Raw genomic sequence first — 21,298 nt, forward strand, 5'->3', positions numbered from 1 at the left:
TCCTGTACTTTCAGAACAATGAGGAAGGTTAAAAAGGAAATCTAAATAAACACTAAAAATGATAAGTGAGAAAAGCAAGCCTGAAACAATATACTGGCTCCAGAAGAAATCTAAGCATTGATCCCATCTCACTCTGAAAAGGTTTCAAGGGTCCTTTGTCTTTGTGTGCCTCTTCCTGCGTGTGCGCACATGCACACACAGATACACACACACACAGAGTATATAAATATACACATATAAATGTGTGTGTGTATATATATACATATATACACACACACAGTACACATATATTAAAACTGTATTACTATAAAGACAAATATTATATTAAAATATTTTCTTTGACTTAAAAGTTCATTTTTTTCTTTAACCTCTAAAAATAAATTAACTCTTTTATTTTTTCTTTCTTCTTTTAGTTCTCCAAAGTACAGCAGTTCCCCCTTATTCATGGAGGATATGTTCCAAGATCCACCCCCAGTGGATTTCTGAAACAGTGGATAGTACTCAACTCTTTATATGCTTTCTCCTATACATACATCCCTGTGTGTGCATACAGGTACATACCTATGATGACATTTAGTTTTTTTAATTAAGCACAGTAAGAAAAAAAAACTCATCTAATGATAAAAGATGACAATTATAACAATATACTGTCATAACAGTTATGTGAATATGGTGTCCCCTCCCAAATATCTTTTTGCATGTCATGATAATGCAAGATGAAAATCAAAGAAAGGATTTTATGGCTCCTCTTTCACATCTTCAACTTGCTAGCATCACTACTGTTGCATTTTGGAGTCATTTTTGCATTAAATAAGGGTTTACTTGAACACAAGCACTGCAATAACCAAGAGAGCTGCCGAGTGACAAATGTGCAGGCACCATGTATAGTGTGGATATACCAGAAAAGGGGATAATTCACATCCCAGGTAGGACAGAGTAGGACAGCATGAGAGTTTATCATGCTAATCGAAATGGCACACAATTTAAAAGCTGTAAATTGCTTATTTCTGGAATGTTTCATTTAATATATGGGGGACGCAGTTAACCACTGGTAACTGAAACCTAGAAAGCAAAACCACAGATAAGGAGGGACTACTGTACCATGGACTCAAGCCATTGGGTTTACCATGCTTGATGAAGAAAGGGAGGGTGTGAGAAATGTAGGTGAAACCTGGGACAGACCAGTGACACTCAGCTGCTGTCAGGTAAGAGCCTGTGAGTCCCCTGGTGACTTCTGGGTCAAAAGAAAAAAGGAGCTCCCAACTTACAGTCAAAAGTTCTGTGGTGGACTCAAACAAGAATTCATTATTATTGTAAACCCTGAAGCAAGATTCTGCCTACATGAATCTGCTGCTGTGCAGAGACTCCCAGTTGAAGCCACTGTCACCATGTCTGACCAGGGGACAAAACCTTCAACTGAGGATTTGAGGGATAAGAAAGGAGAATATATTTAGACTCAAAGTCAATATACATGATTGCAGTGAGATCACTTCAAAGTGAAATGACAACACATCTCAAGAAACTCAAAGAACCATACTATCAAAGACAGGAGGTTCCAATGAATTCACTCAGGTTTCTCTTTGAAGATCAGAGAATTGCTGATAATCATACTAAAAAAAAAAAAAAAAAAAAAACTGGAAGTGGAGGAAAATGTGATTGAAGTTTATCAGGAACAAATAAGGGAAAGTTGTCAGTTTAGATACTCTTTATTTTTTTCCTTTTCCTTCAATTTTTATTTTTTAAAATAGTTCTTTTCTAACGAGGTATTCAAAATGGAATTGAAAACTGACACCCATCTTTTTCCAACATCTGGTCATTTGAATTCTAGTGCTCGTTATTCATTATCATTTGTTTTCAGAGCTAAGTTTTGATTACCAAAACTCATGTTGCCCTTTCCTTCCTAAGTTACAGGTGTGCACAGAGAGACCATCTTTTTCAGGACTGTGCATTTTCAGGCTCATAGTGGTAAATCAGATCTACCAAGGTGAGTCTCTACACTGACTTTCCACTAGGCCTTAAAGTTCCAGCATGCATTCGAATTTCTCCTGGACTGTGACTTTCCAGTGGGAGATGGGAGCTTTTCAGAGAACTGAACTGTGGGAAATTGACCTTTTCTTAATTTGATGCTACTTTTAAAATCTGAGTATCTGGACCAAAGGAGGAGCAATGTCAGCTTTGGAGCCAAAATGACAGAGAAGGTGAGAATTAACAACTAACTCCAAAGATGGCTTCATTGCAGAGAAAGCATTATAAGACTTAACAACAACAAAAAATCTTGAAAATCCCAGAAAAGTTCTAATTTTCATTAGCAGTTAATAAAATTATTCATGAAGAATTTATTATTAATAATAAAATTATTCATGAAAACAACAGAACATTGCTCCTTTGATTTCATTTGTACTTTTGGTCTGGGATATGGATTTTAAATGGACATTGTTTGTACCATCTTCATTAAAATAAAAAATATTTGTATAAAAAAACTGTTATTAGTTTCTGCACAAAATCCTCCCAGAAGTTTCATACCTAGTTTATTTTAGAGAAAGCTCACTTATAACAAAGTGTTCACTATTCAATAAGAAATCTATGCGAGGGGTTGGGGCTGTGGCTCAGTGTAAAGCTCTTACCTAGCATGTATGAGTCACTGGATTTGATCCTCAGCACCCAATAATTAATTAAATTATTAACTAATTAATTAAAATAAAGTTGTTATGTCCATCTACAACTAAAAAGTATTTTCAAAAGAGAAATCTATGCAAATATGGTCAGGAAATTCTTTTTGATCTTATGAGTTATAATCTGTTATGAACAGATGTTCAAATGAAGAAAGGACATAGTTGAAGTAATCATGGGGGTAGAAAGGATAGGAATCTAGAAAAAAAGGTTGAAGTACAAATTGGGTGGGTTTTTTTTGGGTGGGGGGCGGGGATACGGGGGGAGGCCTAGGGATTGAATCCAGAGACACTTTACCACTGAGCCACACCCCAACCCTTTTTATTTTTTATTTTGAGACAGCATCTCTTCGATTAAGCCCTCACTAAGTTGCTGAGGCTGGCTTTGAATTTTCGATCCTCCTGCCTCAGCCTTCCAAGCTGCTGGGATTACAGGCATACACCACCACAGCTAGCTACAAATTGTTTAGTTACAGAACTAATTAATTTTGGGGGGAAAAGACAAGCCCCTGTTATTTGTTGATTTATTTTTAATTTGAAAAGATTGTTTGTTTGTTTGTTTTTAAAGTAAACCTTTATTTATTTATTCAACAAACATTCTTAAACACTATGTCAGGTCCTGGGCCAGACATTAGGGATACAGCAGTAAACATGGAACCTATGCTTCCATGGGGGAGGCAGCCTATTTAAAAATTAATAAATATAAGTAATGAGGAAATAAATGAATATGTATAAATAAATCCTCAAAATCAACTGGGGCAGGCAGATGTGAAAAAGCAACCACAAGTGAAATAACAGGAACCTAAGAGAAAGCAGGGTACTAAAGCAATGCATGATGGGATGACCTAACCTTTTCTTGTGAGTCACAATCATGTTCCAGTGATTCTAAAGGGAGACCCAAATGTTGGGCAGCTCTTGATAGCTGTGTGGGGTGTGGGGGGGAGTCTCTACTGGCAGAGAGAACCTTCCGGGTTAGATCCTGCACTGGAAAAAATCAAGTGAAAAGTATAGAAATTATATAATGGTTGCCAGCCTAGGCAATTTAGTGAGACCCTGTCGTAAAATTTAAAAAAGTAAAAGGATTGGAGATATGACTCAGTGGTAGAGCACTCCTAGATTCAATTCCCAGTATCAAATGAATAAATAAAATGGTGATTTAAGATAAAGTTGGTAGTTGTACAGTTAAGGACCTGGATATCCAGGACCTTATAGGTCAGGTTAAGGATCTGGAAATTTAGGACTTTATTCTAAAGACAATGAGAAGCCACTGAAGAGATATCAACAGAGATGCATTTTGGAAAGAGCACTCAATTGTAGTGAAGAATGGATTGGATACAGGAGCAGGATGCAGGGATATCAGCAGCTATTCATGCAAAGGATGATGGCATTTGGTGCCAGACTGGGGACAGAGGGATTGGAGAAAAATGGACAGTTAAAGGGTATGCAGATGTTAGATAAATCCTCATGATTGATTTAACATGGAAGATGAAGGCCAAAAATGGGTCAGTGATTCGGAGGTTTCTGGGTTGAGCAAGTAGGGAAGTGATAGAATGATTAACATAGCTAGAAAACAATAGAGGAGGGGCAAATAGGCAGAGAGTGGAAAAGAAAGGTCAAGGTCAGAGGATAATGTTTATCGTGGGAACCACAACTTGAAACAGGCAATCTGGCTCCAGAGCCCACTATCCTACCGCTGTCCTATGCTAGATTGGTGGCACTGCATCGTCATCATGCTGTTCCTAGTATGGAAAAAGGAAATAGAAATACTAGTAATAGTCCCTTAAATATTTTAATTGGCTTCAACCAGTTTATCTCTTACCTAGTGTGCATACTCTAAAGGGTGTCTCCTCTGTGGATAAATTCCTTTTGAGTGTCCATGTGGCCTTATCTTTCACTGAACACTATAACTTTCGCACTTGTATTTCTTCCCAACGTTTGCTCCTCACTCTTCTTCTCACCATTTCCTTTTCTCCAAACTCCACATCAGTGAGTCTTACCGACTTTTCAGGCAAAATTGAGTCCCTCTATTTCTCCTTCATCACTACCACCACAGTCTATAGTGAACTTTATTATTGTGTGACTTCCCACCAGACAGTGAGCACTATAAGAGCAATCCCCAGTGCCTAGCACAGAGTAGGCATTTAGTAAATACTTGTCCAATGGGTATTTGGGGCCAGTTTGTAAATGAGTCTACTGTGAGTGCACTTACCATGAATAAATCCCCATAGCCTATTTACTTATTGTAATATGGATTACAGAGAGGTTCTGAAATTGGGGAGGGGGGTGGAAAAACAAGTTAGGAGTGTGGTTATTGAATAAGGCTTCAGCTATTCAGGTAGGGAACATCATCCAATAGTGGGGCTCAGGACAGTTCAGCATGGCTGCGGTGGCAATATGGCAATAAGTCAATTTCTCTAAAGCCTGCCATTTGTCCTCCAGAACTTCTCAGTCCACTCCATCTTTGGATCTTTTTTTTTTTTTTTTTTGGTTGGGGGAGGGTAACCAGGAGTGCTTAACCACTGAGCCATATCTCCAGTTCCCCCGTCCCCCCCCCTCTTTTTTTTTTTTTTTTTTTGAGAAAGGGTCTTGCTAAGTTGCTTAGGGCCTCACTAAGTTGCTAAGGCTGGCCTCAAACTTGCAATCCTTCTGCCTCAGCCTCCTGAGTCTCTAGGATCACAGGCATGTGCCATCGTGCCCAGCTCCATCCTTGAGTCTTTAGAAGGAAATATTTTTATACTTAGTACCCCATAAATCTGGTGTTTCAGAATGAAAATTACAGTGAAAAAGATAAATGATATACTAAGATATACATAAAATATATAAGGAATGGGTTTAACCTAAAGTCAAAAGACAAGCAGGAAACTCAAATTTATGGTATAATCCTTAAGTAGAAAGCCACAAAGGGCAGTCAGTGTTTCAAGATCAGTGGGGTGAGTAATAAAGGAAAAGCCAGCTTTGACTCATTTCCTGGTTGTTTCAGATTCCTCGCATACAAGTGGGATTTTTTTACTTTAAGGCATGCACAATCTTTTAAAAAACAAATTACTAGAAATGGAGGTGTTTATGAAATTCCTTGGCAACCCACATACTGCTGCCACCATGAAATACTAAGTGTGAGACACAGCAGCTTTAAAATAGAAGCATGCGAATTTCAGCATAATAAGATTGATGTCAAATGTTTGGAACAAATAAACAAATACAACATCAACTGCTTTTCCTGCTATTGCCCGTATTCCTCATGCTTGGTGAGAGCTCAGTATCTCTTGAAGAGTTTTCCAGTTATTGCCAAACTTCTCCCATGATGAGTCCAAGCCCTTGAAGTAGAAACCAGGAACTCACTCTCCCTTCCTCCCTAGCACTCTTCACTGACACTAGACTTGTTCTCTCCCAAGCAGACACACCCGTGTGCCAGCTGAGCTCAGAAAAGAACAATGCAGGGAGTGGGTGCTGGCACTGGCGGAGGTGTCCATTTGAAAGGGCAGCATTGCAAAGGTCCTGAGTCCAGAGCCTGTGCAGGATGTGCTGTAGGAGGTGTCTGACCACAGCAGCCATGGGGGGTTCTGGTGGATCTCAGACACTGTTTGGGTTCTTCCTGGCTACATTGCCCCCCAACCTGATTTTCATCTTCTTAACGATTCTGTAAGCTTCCTTGTCTGCTTAACTAGCTGGAAGAGCTTCTGTCGTTTGCATCTAAGAACTCCAACAGAGCTCCTAAGATAGGGGGGACCCTATGGTGCCCCCTTACATGTTATTAAAACCCCCTCACCACTGCTGCTCTGTATGTGGCCCTTCCTGCTCCCTGGTGAACCCACGCATTTCCTTAATTGGTCCTCTCCCCAACTCTTACACAACCCCCATCCAGTGCCCCCGCTCCCGTGTTACTCTCAGCTAATGAACTTGATTTCCCTTTTAGTGAAAAATTAAAAGAACTTCCACAGGTTCCCACCATCAATCTTACCACCTACCTGTTCCAGAAGATGTGCTGACCCCTGCCCTTAGGGGCCTGGGCTAAATCTTCCCGCCCCCCCCCCTCGCCTTCCTTTTCTAGGACACTCTAAAGCCTCTATTTTCTTTCCTGCATCCTCAGTTTTTCCCTCTCTCCATAATCAATTCCTATAGCGCGCGCGGCACACACACACACACACACACATATTATTTCTTCCCATCTTATAAAACATTACTAGTGTCTCCACATCCCTCTGTAGCTACTGCTTACTTTGCTGCTCACCTTGACAGCAAAACTCTTCAAAAGAGTTGTCTACATGAGCGCTGCCAATTCCCCCCTCATTTTTTTTCTTTGTACCAGGAATTGAACCCAGAGGTGTTTAACCACTGAGCCACATCCTCAGCCCTTTTTATTTTTTATTTTGAGAAAAGGTCTCATTAAATTCCTGAGGGTGGCTTTGAACTCCAAATCTTCCTGCCTAAACTGTCCAAGCCACTGGGATTACAGGTGTACCCCACCATGCCCAGCAATTCCTGTCTCTTGAAAGTACTTCCAGGGGTTGGGGTAGTAGCTCAGCAGTAGAGTGTTCACCTAGCACGGTGAGGCCCTGGGTTTCATTCTCAGCACCACATAATAAAATAAAATAAAATAAAATAAAGGTATTGTGTCCAACTACAACTAAAAAGTAAATATTAGAAAAGAAAACAAGAAAGAAAGTACTTCCAGGAGGCTCTGCCCCCACTATTTCCCATGAAGTTTTTCTTAAGGACCTCCACGCTGTGAAAACAATGCCTAATTCCCGCCTTCTCTTTGAAAGATCCATTTCCCTTGTTTTCCAACACACCACACACTCCCGGATTTTCTCCTGCCTTTCTGGCTACTCCCTCTCAGTATTCCTGGCTAGTTCTTCCTCGCTTCCACCCTCTCCACTCTATTCCCATGGCCGAGTCCTGAACCTATTTCTACTCATTAGGGATCATAACAAGTGTTGTGATTTCCCAATACCGCCCATTCCTCAGGACCTCATGTATCATTCCCTTCTAACTCTGTCCTTGAGCTCCAACTGCATATACTCATCTGTTTGCTGGAACTTTCTTCTTGAATGTATCAGGTGTCTCAAACTTAATGTCTGTAAAAGTGAACTATTTCCATCCCTCCTCCAACTCATTCCTCCCCCAGTTCTCCCTGTGTTAGCAAATAGCAGCAGCATCCTTCCAAATTACCCAAGCCAAACTCCCCTCTTTGTCTTGCCTCCTGTATCCAATCTATACCCTTATCATATCTCTGGAATATGATTACTTTGAAAGCAGAAGTTTGATCATATTATTCTCTGCTAAATCTTCCAATGACTTCCCCTCTCATTTAGAGTACAAGCCAAGGTCCTTACAACAGACTGTAAAGCCCTACAGAGTCTGGCTCCAGCACCTCTGACCCCATCTTCCACCTCGCTGCCTCTCACCCATTTGATTTTAGCCATGCTGAGCTTCTGATCTTTAAATACAGAGGGCATTTTCTGTCTCAAAAAACCACTGGGATCATAGGCGTGTACCACCTTGCCCAGCTACTTTTGTGTTTTTGTTTTTGTTTTTTTATACCTTTGGTTGTTTATTTATTTATTTTTATGTGGTACTGAGGATCAAACCCAGGGACTCACACGCACTAGGGGAGTGCTCTACTGCTGAGCCACAATCCCAACCCACTTTTGTGTTGTTTTAAGTCACTAATTTCATGGTGGCTTTTTATAGCAACAATAGGAGACAAATACACACCATCTCCCAAGCTAAATATTTACTTCTTTATTTATGTTTGCATTCCTTGCCATCACTGGAATGCAAACTCCATGATAATAGGGATATTTGACTCATTTGTTCACTATGCTCAGTACCTAGAAAAGTGCCTAGGATACAATAGGCATTCAATAAGTATTTTGTGGAATGAATGAATAATCTGTATATACACGGGTGTGTTATGTATATCGGGAAGGGATGAAGAAGAGGAGAAGGTAAAGCAGCAGTTGTGATGTGGGAAGATCATGTGCTTGTGTGTAAAAGAAGTACACTGGGTTGGGGATGAGCACAGAGGTAGAGTAGCTTAGTAGGTGCAAGACCCTGGACCCAATCCCTAACACCAACAAGAAGACTAAATTGAGCTTCTAGAGATAGTTCATTACCCTGGGCCATGATTACTCTTCCTGAGGAAGAGAGAAATCCAATAGTTTGCCATAAAAGAAGGCAGTAGTGAGGACAAGGTCCAACTTGACTGTGGACCACCAAAGGAAAACTCTCTCTCTTAATATCTCCTGCACACCAAGGGAAATGGTGTCCTCTTATGCTCACAAGTAAAAATGGATTACCAGCTTGATAAGAAAGCTTAGACAGCAGGCCAGACTGGAGCGGTGGAAAATGGTACCCCAGATAATTCCAAAGTCTTCCCCCTCTTTATAAAGAAGGTACTCTGAGGAGGGAAACTTTCAGAGATCGGGAAGTTCATTGCCAACACCATAAATTTGTGAGTTGACTACAAAACACAATAGCTACAGCAAAGGAGTTATTACTGGTCTAGGGTTCTGCTTGGGTTTTTATGCCAGCTCCACATATTCCAGAGCCTGTAGAGGCAAGATATCAGGTTCAGTGTATAATTGCCCTTCCTCTACTCTTGTTTGCTTTTATGGTATTTGATGGTCGATTTCTTCTCTTTAGGAGACATTCACCTGGTAAAGACCTGACCCTGCTTATTCCTACTTTTCTCTTTTTGCTTTCTACCCTCTTCCCTCTCCCAGAGTTTCCCTCACCACCTCCCTTGCTCCTTTCCTTTCTGACTCAGCCCTTTAAAAGCTCCTAGACTACATCATTTTTTTTCTCATTAAACCACAGAATGAGGGGCTGGGGTTGGGGCTCAGCGGTAGAGTGCTCACCTAGCACATGCAAGGCGCTGGGTTTAATCCTTAGCACCACATAAAAAATAAATGAATAAATAAAATAAAGGTATCATGTCCAACTACAACTAAAAAAATTTTTTTTTAAATAAAGATTAGCTATTGGGCTGGGGTTGTAGCTCAGTGGAGGAGCGCTTGCCTAGCATGTGTGAGGCACTAGATTCAGTTCTTGGCACCACATATAAGTAAATAAATTAAAGGTCCAACGACAACTAAAAAATATTTTTTAAAAAATTAGCTATTATTATTATCATCATCATTAAACATCCCACATTTATTTTCTATATAATCTAAATGTAATTTTATTTAAGCACTTAAAAAATTAATTGTTCTTACATGACATTGTTGAGTGTGCAGTTTCAGTAATAAGATGAGGGCAGAAGCAAAAGCCTGCATGTCAACCAGGGAGCCTAGAAAAAGAAGTTTTCACTGAAAGAAAGATTTGAGATATCATTTTTCTCCCTACTCCATCTACGTAAAAAACTTCTCTCAATTACAGCTATTCCGGTAAATATGGCAACTGTACCCAACCAGGATTTGACTACTCCTGTGTGTAAGGAAGGCAGAAACCATGACCATGACCCTTGGCTAAAGCTTGTTTGCATTCCCACTGGGGGGGGGGGTTACATTGGAAATACAAAATGGGATTAAACATCGTATTCTGCAGATGTAGCTTCATATAGACAATCTTCTTCCACATAGGCAAGACCATACTCAAGGCCATTCTCTTTACACCCCAGTGTTAATGCCAGTCAGCTGTGGTTGTGCTGAGGACCCCTAATATGCATGCCTGGCCCCCAGATGGGTCTCGCTTTATCAGCACCATTTCCCTTCTCCTGAAATGCCCTGGTTGCTGAGAGATTGTTTCCAGATCTCAGGGCTCACTCTGTCCTGTTCCAGATCAAAGCAGGGTTTACTTTCCTTCTTATGAGTTTGCTAGGAACAAAAAGTAACATTTCAACCTCCTGCCAACTCAACAGGAGATTTACTTCAATTAAAGGAAAGGACATTTGTTATTACAGGAATCCCATGTTTCAGCAAAGATAGGATTCCAGCTTGCCAACACCTTAGCAAACAGTGACCTGCTCTTTCTGGTTGTACAATCAAGAAAAGCACAACGTCCAGACCCAGGATTGTTTCCAAGGTACAGATGCCGAGGCTGGCAGTCAGAGTGAGGTCACTGTCAGAGTAGTCCCCAACTGCTTGCCAGCAACCATGATGGGCTCTTTGACTGGAATGCTGCACCGCTTCCCCAATAACTACCCTCCTTTCCTTCCTTACCAACAGAATCCTACACATTTTGGAGACAGCACTATTCTCTCCTAAAAATACTACATTTCCCAGCCAGCCTTGCACCATTAAGAACAGTGACTTGCAAGATTTCAGGCAAAGTTTTGCCTCTCTAAGGATACTTTTGCCTTTTGACTTTGACATATACCATATTGAAAGTGATAGTGATCTTAGGGGAAGTGCCTTGAAGCAGTTAGGATTAGAATGTTTCCTAAGGATTTTTTTCTTTTTCTGGTGCTTGGAATTGAATCCAGGGCCTCATTTATGCTAAGCAAGAGCTCTACTACTGAGATATACTGCCAGATTTGCTAAAGATTATTTGTTTTTAATAGAGAAGAATGTAGTTTTATTGAATCTTTGAAATGCCCCCCTTCCCCTTCCTATCTACCTCTCTCTAGGGTTTGGGGTTTATGAAGCTAATTTGGTTAATTAGTTTTCTTTTCATTTAATTCCCAGTTTGTAATTATGCTCAAAGGCTTCGAAAGTGCTTGAAGTCTGCTTTCTAGATAACCAGGGAATTTCTGTATATGAATTGATTACTTTTTAAAAAATGATTCATAGAGTTTCATACTGAATATTTGATATTCTAAGTGAAAATGATTGAATATCTTCCCTTTTTTCAAAGTTACTAATCCGTACTCAAGAAAACATAGAACTATAAGTTATTATAGAAAGATCAAAAAGTGTAGGGTATGAGCAATTTATTTCAATAAAGAAAAAGGTCTAAAAAAAAGAAAGAAAGAAAATTCTAGTTGTGCTTATGTGCTTAGCTATAGATTACCACTAAATCCTATCATCACCTAAAAAAAAAAAAAAGGATTGATTTTGCTACAGTGGGAAAAAAATAAATTCCAAAGTCCCTACATTTACTGAATCCTCATTTATCTCTGGACAATGTCTTTATCTCAGTGTCTCAATTCCCTCTATTTTCTTTTCACACCAAGCTATTGAATGAGAAATATATCAAGCTGACTGATTTTATTCCAGTCATCTTTCTAATTTTTATTCCAGTAAATAATTTTGACTTCAACATTTACCATATTGGAAATGACAAGTGTCTTCAGGTAAGTGCATCAAAGCAATTAGAATCAAAATATTTGCTAAGGATTGTTTTTTTAATGGAACAGAATATGGCATCGAATATATGAATCTTTGAAACACAGAACCACATGAATATCTTTTATTGTGAAATAAAATAATCCAAATGATTGTAAACCCAAGAAACAAAAAAGGGAAGCCCTTAAACATTTAGTACAAACACATGCATTTTCAAACCCTGACATTTTTGTGTAGTACTTATAATCTAAATACACCTTTCCCTTCCCTTTACAACATACCATTGCAACCTGTTTGTTTATAGAATGAAGACCTTAAGGAAAAGCCTTATTCACATTCCCATGAAAGAAAGAAATATTTTTTCCTAGGATCAATTTAGCTGAAATTGATTAAACACTGGTAGAGGTTCCAATCTTTATATCAGACAAATAATATGATAGATGATATTTCATTATCAACAAATTCCTATTAATACAGCCAGTTAATTAAATTATTCAGATGCATTTATTGAATTTCTACTATGTGTAACTATTGTTCAAAAGCAGACACATTTCCAAAGATATAAAGTTGGTCACTAAAATAAAGTAATAACTCCAGAAGTTTATAACTTTGGTATACTAAAATACCCAAATGATAAAAAAAAAGTTTGTCACTACTATTGCTGCTGCTTTCAAAATTGCCCATTTATTTCTAGGGAACAGTTCAGACACTGGAAGAATATAATTCAAGTTTAAGCATCAATAAATGATAGCTATACCTTTATGATTTAACACAACAGCAATTTGAAGTACATTCTGGTGATCTACCGTGCTAGCATCTATGCAAGGCAGTCTGGGAAATTACACTATTTTTTTTAAAAAAAGACAATATTAATTTCATAATAAACCAGGACATAGACCAACTGCAACTTAGAAGGGAGGCAAAACCTTCCCCCTACTGCTAAAATTATAATTCCTCAGACACACTGTCATCATTGGGAAGCATGGGTGTAGGCTAGATAAATTTATAGCATATTGAATAATACAGCCAAGTTTTTTGTATGTAACCCTGAAGACTTTCCAACTTATTTTTCAACATTACAATTGTAGGAATGGAAATTGAAGAAATGAAAAGTATTTTCTTAGACACAACTAACAGGTTTCTTACAGTCTCCAAAGTCAAAATGTGACACATCACCGTAACAACCTAACACAAACTATTTTGTCTATCACCCATAATACATAACTTCATAGGACATCACATTTCCAACGACTAAGTACTTCTTTCAATTTCCTTGAATTTTTTAAAAAAATTCCTAAACTATATAAGTTCTTTTTCCAGGTCAAGTGTTATCTTCTGGCAAAGTACCTTCAGGATAAATATGCTTCATCATTTATATATCCCACAATTCAAGCCTCCATCATATACAAGCTTAAAATCAGCTCCTGGTCCCTCTGTTCAGAACTCCCCACATTTATTTTTAAAAATTACTTAAAACACTAGAGGGGAAAAAAATCCCTCTGAATAAGAAAGACCCCTTAGAAAATCAAACTCAACTTCATTTCTTAAAAAAAAAAAAAGCCTCAGTTAAAAAATAAAATAAAAAAAGTCTCAGTAGTCTTCCATTCAGAAACATGCTTTACGGTGAGTAAATAAAATTAAATGAAAATAATAAACAGTTATTAAATAGCAAACTTAAAATAAATAAATACTTGTAGTCTGGAGTTCTCAGATAAAATAATAAGGAAATATCTGTTTCTGGTAAATTCACATTCCTTTCTGTACCAGTTTCTATAATGAGTGGGCGACACTGCCCTCTTATGGACTTATTGAGCTACATCCCTTAGTTCTTGTGGAAAATTTCCCCAGGATGGGTTGACCAGCAGGCTTGCTCGCACATACATTCTTTCTTTTGCTTCTAGGACAGTCTTTGCCTTTCCATGAATGACTCTGAAGACCAAGGAGCCCCTAGAGAGGCCGTGAGACTTTGAAAAGTCTCATTGAAGGGACCATAAATTGACATTTGTTGCAGTGGTTTTCAAGGCTTAGTGTACATCAGAATCATCTGCGGGCTTGTTAAACACAAGTTGCTGGGCCCCACATTCGGACTTTATGCTTCCTTAAATCTGGGATCGAGTACAAGAACTTACTAGGTGATCCCAGCAAGTTCCTGGATGGTACTAATGAGCCAGTCCTGGGACCACACTTTGTGGGCGGGGGCAGGAAGAAGAGGGCATGTCAGCTCCTGGCCCTCTCTGGGTCCCAAACAGGATTCTGGAGTTCTTTTTATCAGAAACTCCTGAAGAGAGATTTTAAAGCAAGTGTCTCCTCTCACAGGCATTTTGAGGACCTCAAAGCCTAGTGAGATTTGGAGAGAAACCAGAGGGTGGCACCCTCTCCAGCCCCAGCTCAAATCATCAGGGCGGGGTCGGGGACCCGCCCCTACCACTAGAAATAACTCTAAAACAGGTGTATCTGCACAGCTATGTGAGGTCTAAAAGGTTCTTGATAAAGGAAAAAGAGTTTTCAGGTCACAAACTCCATTAGAATCACACGAGTGAGAAGTTCCTAATATGCAAGCCCAGGCTGCATGTCAGTGATGGGAAAAGGGCTGTGAGCACCCACCCACTTTCACATTCTTTGCACTCAGTTCTTAGCCCAAAGTGGTGTTTTTCTGGAGCATCCCATGGGAGTAGTTTCAGGCCGAGGTCATTAGGGGGAAAGGATGTTCTCAGAAAAACAACCCTGCGGGCTGGTCAGCAGAGATCCTGAGGTCGTGGCCACGGCTGGATTTGGTGCAGAGTTGGACCCGGGACTCCAGCTGCTCACTAAGTTCGTCCAGAGCCCCGGTGCAGGACTCCAGGCTCTCCGCCAGTTTCTGAATCTTGGCCTTCAGAACCGCCTGGCTAACCTTGGTGGCCCCCTCCGCGCGCCTGGGGATGAGGAAGCCACGTGAGCCAAAGAAGACGATGAAGTAGACAGAGTTGTACAGGGCCATGGAGGCGTTCCTCCCGCTCTGCAGCAGCTGGCGGTCCCCGCGGCCCTGCCAGCGGCAGAAGAACTCCAGGCAACTCAGGATCTCACGCATCTGGTCCTGGCAGGTGGCCGCGATCTCCTGCACCCTCCGCACCTCCCGGGAGTTACAGAAGATCAGGGAGAGGTCGGACGTGATGGTGACCGCCCCTCCGGCGGTGGCCACCCCTAGTCCCACAGCCGACGCAAGAAGCGAGGCACCCAGGGTGACAGGGCTGAGCGAAAGCCCCACGATGGCAGCGACTGCGCCCGCGGCGCTCAGTGAGCAGCCAGCCACATTGGCGGCCAGGGATCGCCGGCGGAGGCGCTCTAGGCGCCGGGCCACCTCGCGCAGGCGCAGCACCTGGCCGTGGAGCTGGCCGCGGCGATCCAGCAACAGCCCTTGGAAGCGACGCAGCGAATCCGCACCTTGCGGCTCCCAGGCCGCAGGCCGCTCCATGCCCTGAGGGGACACAGAAAAGCAATTACCTGGAGCCTCGGTGCCTGCCGCTACTCAACCTGTGCTTCCCTCACCTAAGTGAGAGTCGTCAAAAATTAAATACACCCGCTATTGCCACCCTAGGTGAAACCGGTCCATTTCCAATGGGTCATGTGTCAAGTTCTCAAAGTTCAGGGATCTGGAACAAGTCACACTGGTTCTCAGACACTATATCCGCATACGCAAATAGGAATAATGCCATCTTCTGCTTCTCTCCCAGGGAACGCTAAAGATGGACTGCATCAACTGTTAAATATTTAAATAGGGGTGGGTGGGGGTAGAAGGCTACTCCCAAACGGAGGCCTTTGCTGTTTGAAAGATAACATTTTAGCCTTTCATCAAATGAAGACTTGGATCCTAGGAATTTTCCAATACCATTTTCCCCAGCTCTTTCTCTGATAAGTAAAAAAAGATAAGTCACCCAAAATCTCAAAAAGTATATTGTCTTTCAAATTTAAGAAATTGATTTTTCTAAGTTAGATTCTTGCCTGAAGCAACTCTCTTTGGTTTGCTAATCTTCCAGGCTCTTATCTTTGAATCAAGCCTAAGATATCACATCCAACTAATACCTCCATGTCTTGAGGTGTTTAAAGATTCCTTTTAAAAATTAAGGGAACTTTAATATAATTAAGGAAAAATATCAAGAAAACTAGAAAAAATAAAGTGGCCAGAAACGTTGTTTGACAACTCACTGAGGGTTACCTATCTAGTACCAAATTGAATTGAAGCCAGTGGAAGGTGACTAATAAAGAGAAAACTGAACATCCTGGGGTAAAAGTACATCCTTCCTAGTTACCAGAGATTCCCATCTTCATGTCAACTGTAGTCTTCTCCGTCAGGGATTTCTTTAAAGTGGCAAATAAGCCACAAAAAGAAAGCATTTCAAAACTGTGAGATATCAGGACAAAAATCACTACTCTCATCTAGAAGATGAGGAAATTGAACCAGAGACATGTTCTAGATGCAGCTGATTCTTCACAGAGCCTACTTTAGCATCTTTATCTCCTGACTCCTGAACCTTAATTTTACTTTCAGGCTTCCATAAGTCAACCTACAAGTGATGTTTCCAGGTAAAAAGAAGAAATAAGAAAAAGACTTCCCTGATACATATTGGACAAGGCTACAACCCTTGTATTACCATCCAAAGGCCATTTCTCAAGACAATATCCTAGAATCCCCACTTACCATTCACTTCTGGCTGCCTCCAGGAAAGAAAATTCCGAAGCTGTTTCTGGATGAGTGTGCTTTATAGTTCCAGGGAACCAATAGCCGCCCTGGGAAAGCTTTGTCTCATTCTGAGAATTTGCCATTTCCTGCCCTGACCCCTGCTGCCTTCACCCAGAAGGATGTGACATGGTGGAAAATGACCTGCCAGCACAGCACATCCCGTATTTAGGAAATGAACATTGTGTGTTCGCTTTCCCCCAAATGCAGGAAGAGAACCACAGGCTCTTCCCCAACTTGAAACAAGTGTTGTCATCCTCCCAGGGGCGATACCCTGCCTTTCCTCTCCTGAGAATAGCTAATGACGCCATCGCGGAGGCTTTCAAACGCACCCCAGGCTGACCAATTATAGTATTTCTTGAGAGGTCAAAATCATTTTTAAAAAGAAAAGAGACGGGTGGATCTGATATAGCCACTCAGAGCCCACGCCTATATTTCAAATAGTATTGTGCATCTGTGAGTGGCTCAACACATGTGATCCTGGAGCTGTACAGCCAGCTCTACCCAGTCTTAAGAATGCAAGGCCACGCCCGCCAGAAGGGCTGCGTGTGATTTTGGGCATCTCCAACCGTGGAGAACATAGGAGGTCTCAGAAAGGGCACACTGCAGGCCAAATGAGTCAGAAAAATTAGTAGGGTTAAGCTGTACACAGAGCTAATTATACCCTTTCCACCGCAGAGGAGATATGGCTTCCCTGGTTTTCATTTGTGGCTCTTGTGAAAGTTAAATGAGTGGATTCTATCTATAGGTTAGTGAAGCATGGGCTGAAAGACAATTATTTGGATGATACAGGAAGGAAAAAAATGAGCGCAGCATCCGGGAACTTGAGCAGACCTGTGAACTCAGTCATAACCACAGGGACCCAAACACATGGCCCTCCCTGTAACATTCTCACCTTTGGATTAGGAAGACCAAATTGATTTTTCAATTAAATGATTATTGCCTCCACTCTCTGATTCATTTGGAAAATCTTCACCACCATATCATTCTGGAATACGATTAAGTCACTAGCTTTTACAACTTATAATCAACATAGTACCATCCTCTACTATGTACATTCACAGTCATTTCTTGATTATTCTGAACTTGGTCAGTGTTCAAATATTCTGGCTGCAGCTCCTCAAAGGATAAACATGACCTTGGTCAAGATGCCTTCAGTATCCACCTGTGCTTTTGAAGTAAGAAGTAGGCAAATATATCTTCTGTCCCCATACACATAAGCCCTCCAAATGGGATGTAAGCCAGGGTAAACTGAGAAGGTGGACTAGGAGAGGCTGTACTCTGAAACTTCGGTTCCCATGTGCTCCAACTTCTCTGCACATTGTCCCATGTGTTTGAGGCTTAGATGAACACAATCAAATATTTATTTCATGAATGAGGAATGCAGGGTCTTTCTGGGATTCAGGCTCTTCTTCAAAGTATCAGTAATCATAGTACAAAAATAGAATGAAGAAGTGGAAAATCTATGAGAATGGACAACATGTGAACTGAACTCAGCCAATGTCCTGGAATTTGCTATTCCCTGTATCGAAAACCCATTTCTCTACATCTGCCTCTTTATGAAGGGGGGTGATCCAATCATTTGATTATTAGGGCTACTTGTAATTTTACTGCCTGAAATAACCTATTTACATTGCAAATTATTTACAAGAATTGACATGTAACACTTTCAATCCAGCATTCATCCTTTTTTTTTTTTTTTTTTTTTTTTTTTTTTGGTGAGGTGCAGGGTGGTCTCACTATGTTGTCCAGGCTGGCCTTGAATTCCTAGGCTCAAGTGATCCTCCTGCTTTAATTCTCCAGAGTAGCTAGCATGTACCACTATGCCTGGTAAATTGAAGATATTTTGATCAAAAGTTCTATGGTCAGTTTCTCCAAAAAAATCTGTGGACTGTGTCTTCAAACTCTAAACAAAACTGTTTGTTGGGCATTAGTAGCATAACACCCTAGAGAGAAAAGGTTGCAAATGGTGATGGAATAAAAGACAAAGAGACAAACCCTCATAAATACAATTATCTCGTACTAGATAAAGGTGCCAAAAACATATATTGGAGAAAGGAGAGCCTCTTTAACAAATGGTGCTAGGAAACTGGAAATCCACATACAGCAATATGAAACTAAATCCCTATCTCTCACCATGCAAAAACTCAACTCAAAGTGGATCAAGGACCTAGGAATCAGACCAGAGACCTTACACCTAATAGAAGAAAAAGTAGGCCCAAATCTTCATCATGTTGGATTAGGCCCAACTTCCTTACAAGACTCCTAGAGCACAAGAAATAAAATAAAAAATCAATAAATTGTATGGAGTCCAACTAAAAAGCTTGTTCTCAACAAAAGAAATGAGGTGAACAGAGAGCCTACATTTGGGGAGCAAATTTTTGCCACACGCACTTTAGAAAGAGCACAAATCTCTAGGAAATATTAAGAACTCAAAACACTTAACACCAAAAAAGAAAAAAAAAACAAACAAACAACCCAATCAATAAATGGGCTAAGTGTCTTCTGACACTTCTCACCCTAGGTACACATATGATTGCACGAATGGTATGACCTTATTTTGGGTACAAATGCTCCATTTGTGCACAATAAATCAAAGATCATTCTGCTGTCTCGTCCTGCCACCTGGCCGGGCCGACAAAATGAGCTGGTTTTAAAGGAGCTGGCTGCAGCAGTAAACTAAGAAAACCATGCAACACACAAACATGAGTTTCTCATGTCGAGAGTGGGATTGCTCTGCGACCTGAAGGGTCAGCTCCATACTGGACAGCTCTGGAAAGAGAGCACCCACCTGGAATCTCTTACTTTATAGGGGGGGCACACAACAGGAGCTTCGATGGAAATTTCTTCACCAAATAAGGCAGGGGATAGGGTTTCAAAAGGTAGAGTCTTGCTTTGTGATGTCTTGTGGTCAGCAGATTGATTGACATCTTGGCAAGTCACACCCATCTCAGGTGCTGTGTGAGATCACAGGCAGAGAGGAAAGGTGCGCTTGCGTAGCACAGCCCAATCAGCATGCAGTGCTAGACTACTCCCCTCATATAGCTCAAATGCACATAGCTCACACACACACACACACACACACACACACACACACACACACACACATACACACAGCCCATGGATGGCTCAGAAACAGTCATGTATAACTGACGGAAGGAAGGAAGGAAGGAAAGAAGGAAGGGAAAAAAAGAAATCGGTGGCAGGCCCTCTGACTAGCCTTCAGATCTGTTAAATTCATGATGTATAGCACTAACAGGACAGACTTGGATTCTAAGTCTAGAACCATAGGGAATACAGCCCAGGAAGGAAGAGAGGCGAAGAGTTTGTTTTAGTTTTAGGTGGACACAATGTCTTTATTTTATTTTTATGTGGTTCAGAGGCTCAAACCCAGTACCTCACACACAAGGCAAACGCTCTACTTCTGAGCCACATCCTCAGCTTATGGCCAAGAGCTTTTTTTTTTTTTTTTTTAAAGAGAGAGGGAGAGAACCTTTTTAATATTTATTTTTTATTTTTTGGCAGACACAACATCTTTGTTTGTATGTGGTGCTGAGGATCGAACCCAGGCCGCACGCATGCCAGGCGAGCGTGCTACCACTTGAGCCACATCTCCAGCCCCTGGCCAAGAGCTTTTTAAGGAGAGAAGTCTTCCTAACCCTGGAGAGTGTAGTAGTTCAGGAGGGCTGGAGTGTGTCTGGGAAAACGCAGGTGTTCTGACTACAGCTGAGGCTGTGATCCACTCTCCTAGAGGCTGCTAATTTTCTGGTGATGGTCACGTGACAAACTAGTAAGCGTAGAGTGTTAGGTGGTTATACTGTTGGTTATGGACAAATCATTAGTTTTAGGTCCTGCTTAAGGACCTAAAGCTATCTTTTTTTTTTTTTAAGTGCTGGAAATCAAATCCATGGCCTCATGCATACCACTGAGCCACATTCCCAGCCCCAAACTATCCAGCATTTTTTTTTTAATATTTATTTTTTTTAGTTTTCGGTGGACACAACATCTTTGTATGTGGTGCTGAGGATCGAACCCGGGCCTCACACATGGCAGGCGAACACGCTACCGCTTGAGCCACATCCCCAGCCCCCAAACTATCCAGCTTTAAAGATAAAGTTATAATTCTACTCAGGGCTTCCCAAATAAAATTTTAAAACAAGATATAAAACTCATGGTTGTTTTTTTAATTATAATGTAGTATGTCTTATAATGTTGATATTTTGGCAGGGGTGGGGACTGGAGATTGAGCCCAGGATGCTTTATCACAAAGCCACATCCCCATCCCTTTTTTATTTTTTTATTTTGAGACAGGTTCTCACTAAGTTGCTTAGGGCCTTGCTAAATTGCTGAAGCTGGCTTTGAGCCTCCTGCCTCAGCCTCCCAAGCCACTGGGATTATAGGCACGAACCATGCCTGGCCAATGTCAGTAGTTTTCTGTTCACAATGCAATTACTGAATTTATGAAAATATTAATTCATAGTGCACTACATAATAAATTGTCACAAATTTAGTATATGATGGTTTTTTCCCTGTAAATTTTTGTCAGTATATCTCAGTGACTAGATATAGAACATCATTTGGAAACAATCTCAAAAGTTTAAATTTGAGCCTGATGTAGGATACTACACCTGTAATTCCAGTGACTTGGGAAGCTGAGGCAGGAGGATTTAAATCAGAGGCCAGCCTCA

The 21,298-nt window shown here is 40.8% G+C and overlaps 1 protein-coding gene and 1 pseudogene across 1 annotated transcript; one reads left to right on the forward strand and one right to left on the reverse strand.

Moving 5' to 3' along the window:
* Window positions 1-1,042: 1,042 nt before the first annotated feature.
* LOC101963538 (uncharacterized) lies at window positions 1,043-12,644 on the forward strand (annotated as a pseudogene).
* Apold1 (apolipoprotein L domain containing 1) lies at window positions 12,006-16,785 on the reverse strand. The gene is made up of 2 exons (XM_013361384.4): window positions 16,572-16,785; window positions 12,006-15,350 (listed from the first exon to the last, which is right to left on the reverse strand). Exons 1-2 carry the CDS (start codon window positions 16,572-16,574, stop codon window positions 14,607-14,609), a joined length of 747 nt encoding a protein of 248 aa, XP_013216838.2. The 5' UTR covers window positions 16,575-16,785; the 3' UTR covers window positions 12,006-14,606.
* Window positions 16,786-21,298: the final 4,513 nt, after the last annotated feature.

This window comes from Ictidomys tridecemlineatus, chromosome 6, assembly GCF_052094955.1.
Source record: "Ictidomys tridecemlineatus isolate mIctTri1 chromosome 6, mIctTri1.hap1, whole genome shotgun sequence".
NCBI classification, from domain to species: domain Eukaryota; kingdom Metazoa; phylum Chordata; class Mammalia; order Rodentia; family Sciuridae; genus Ictidomys; species Ictidomys tridecemlineatus.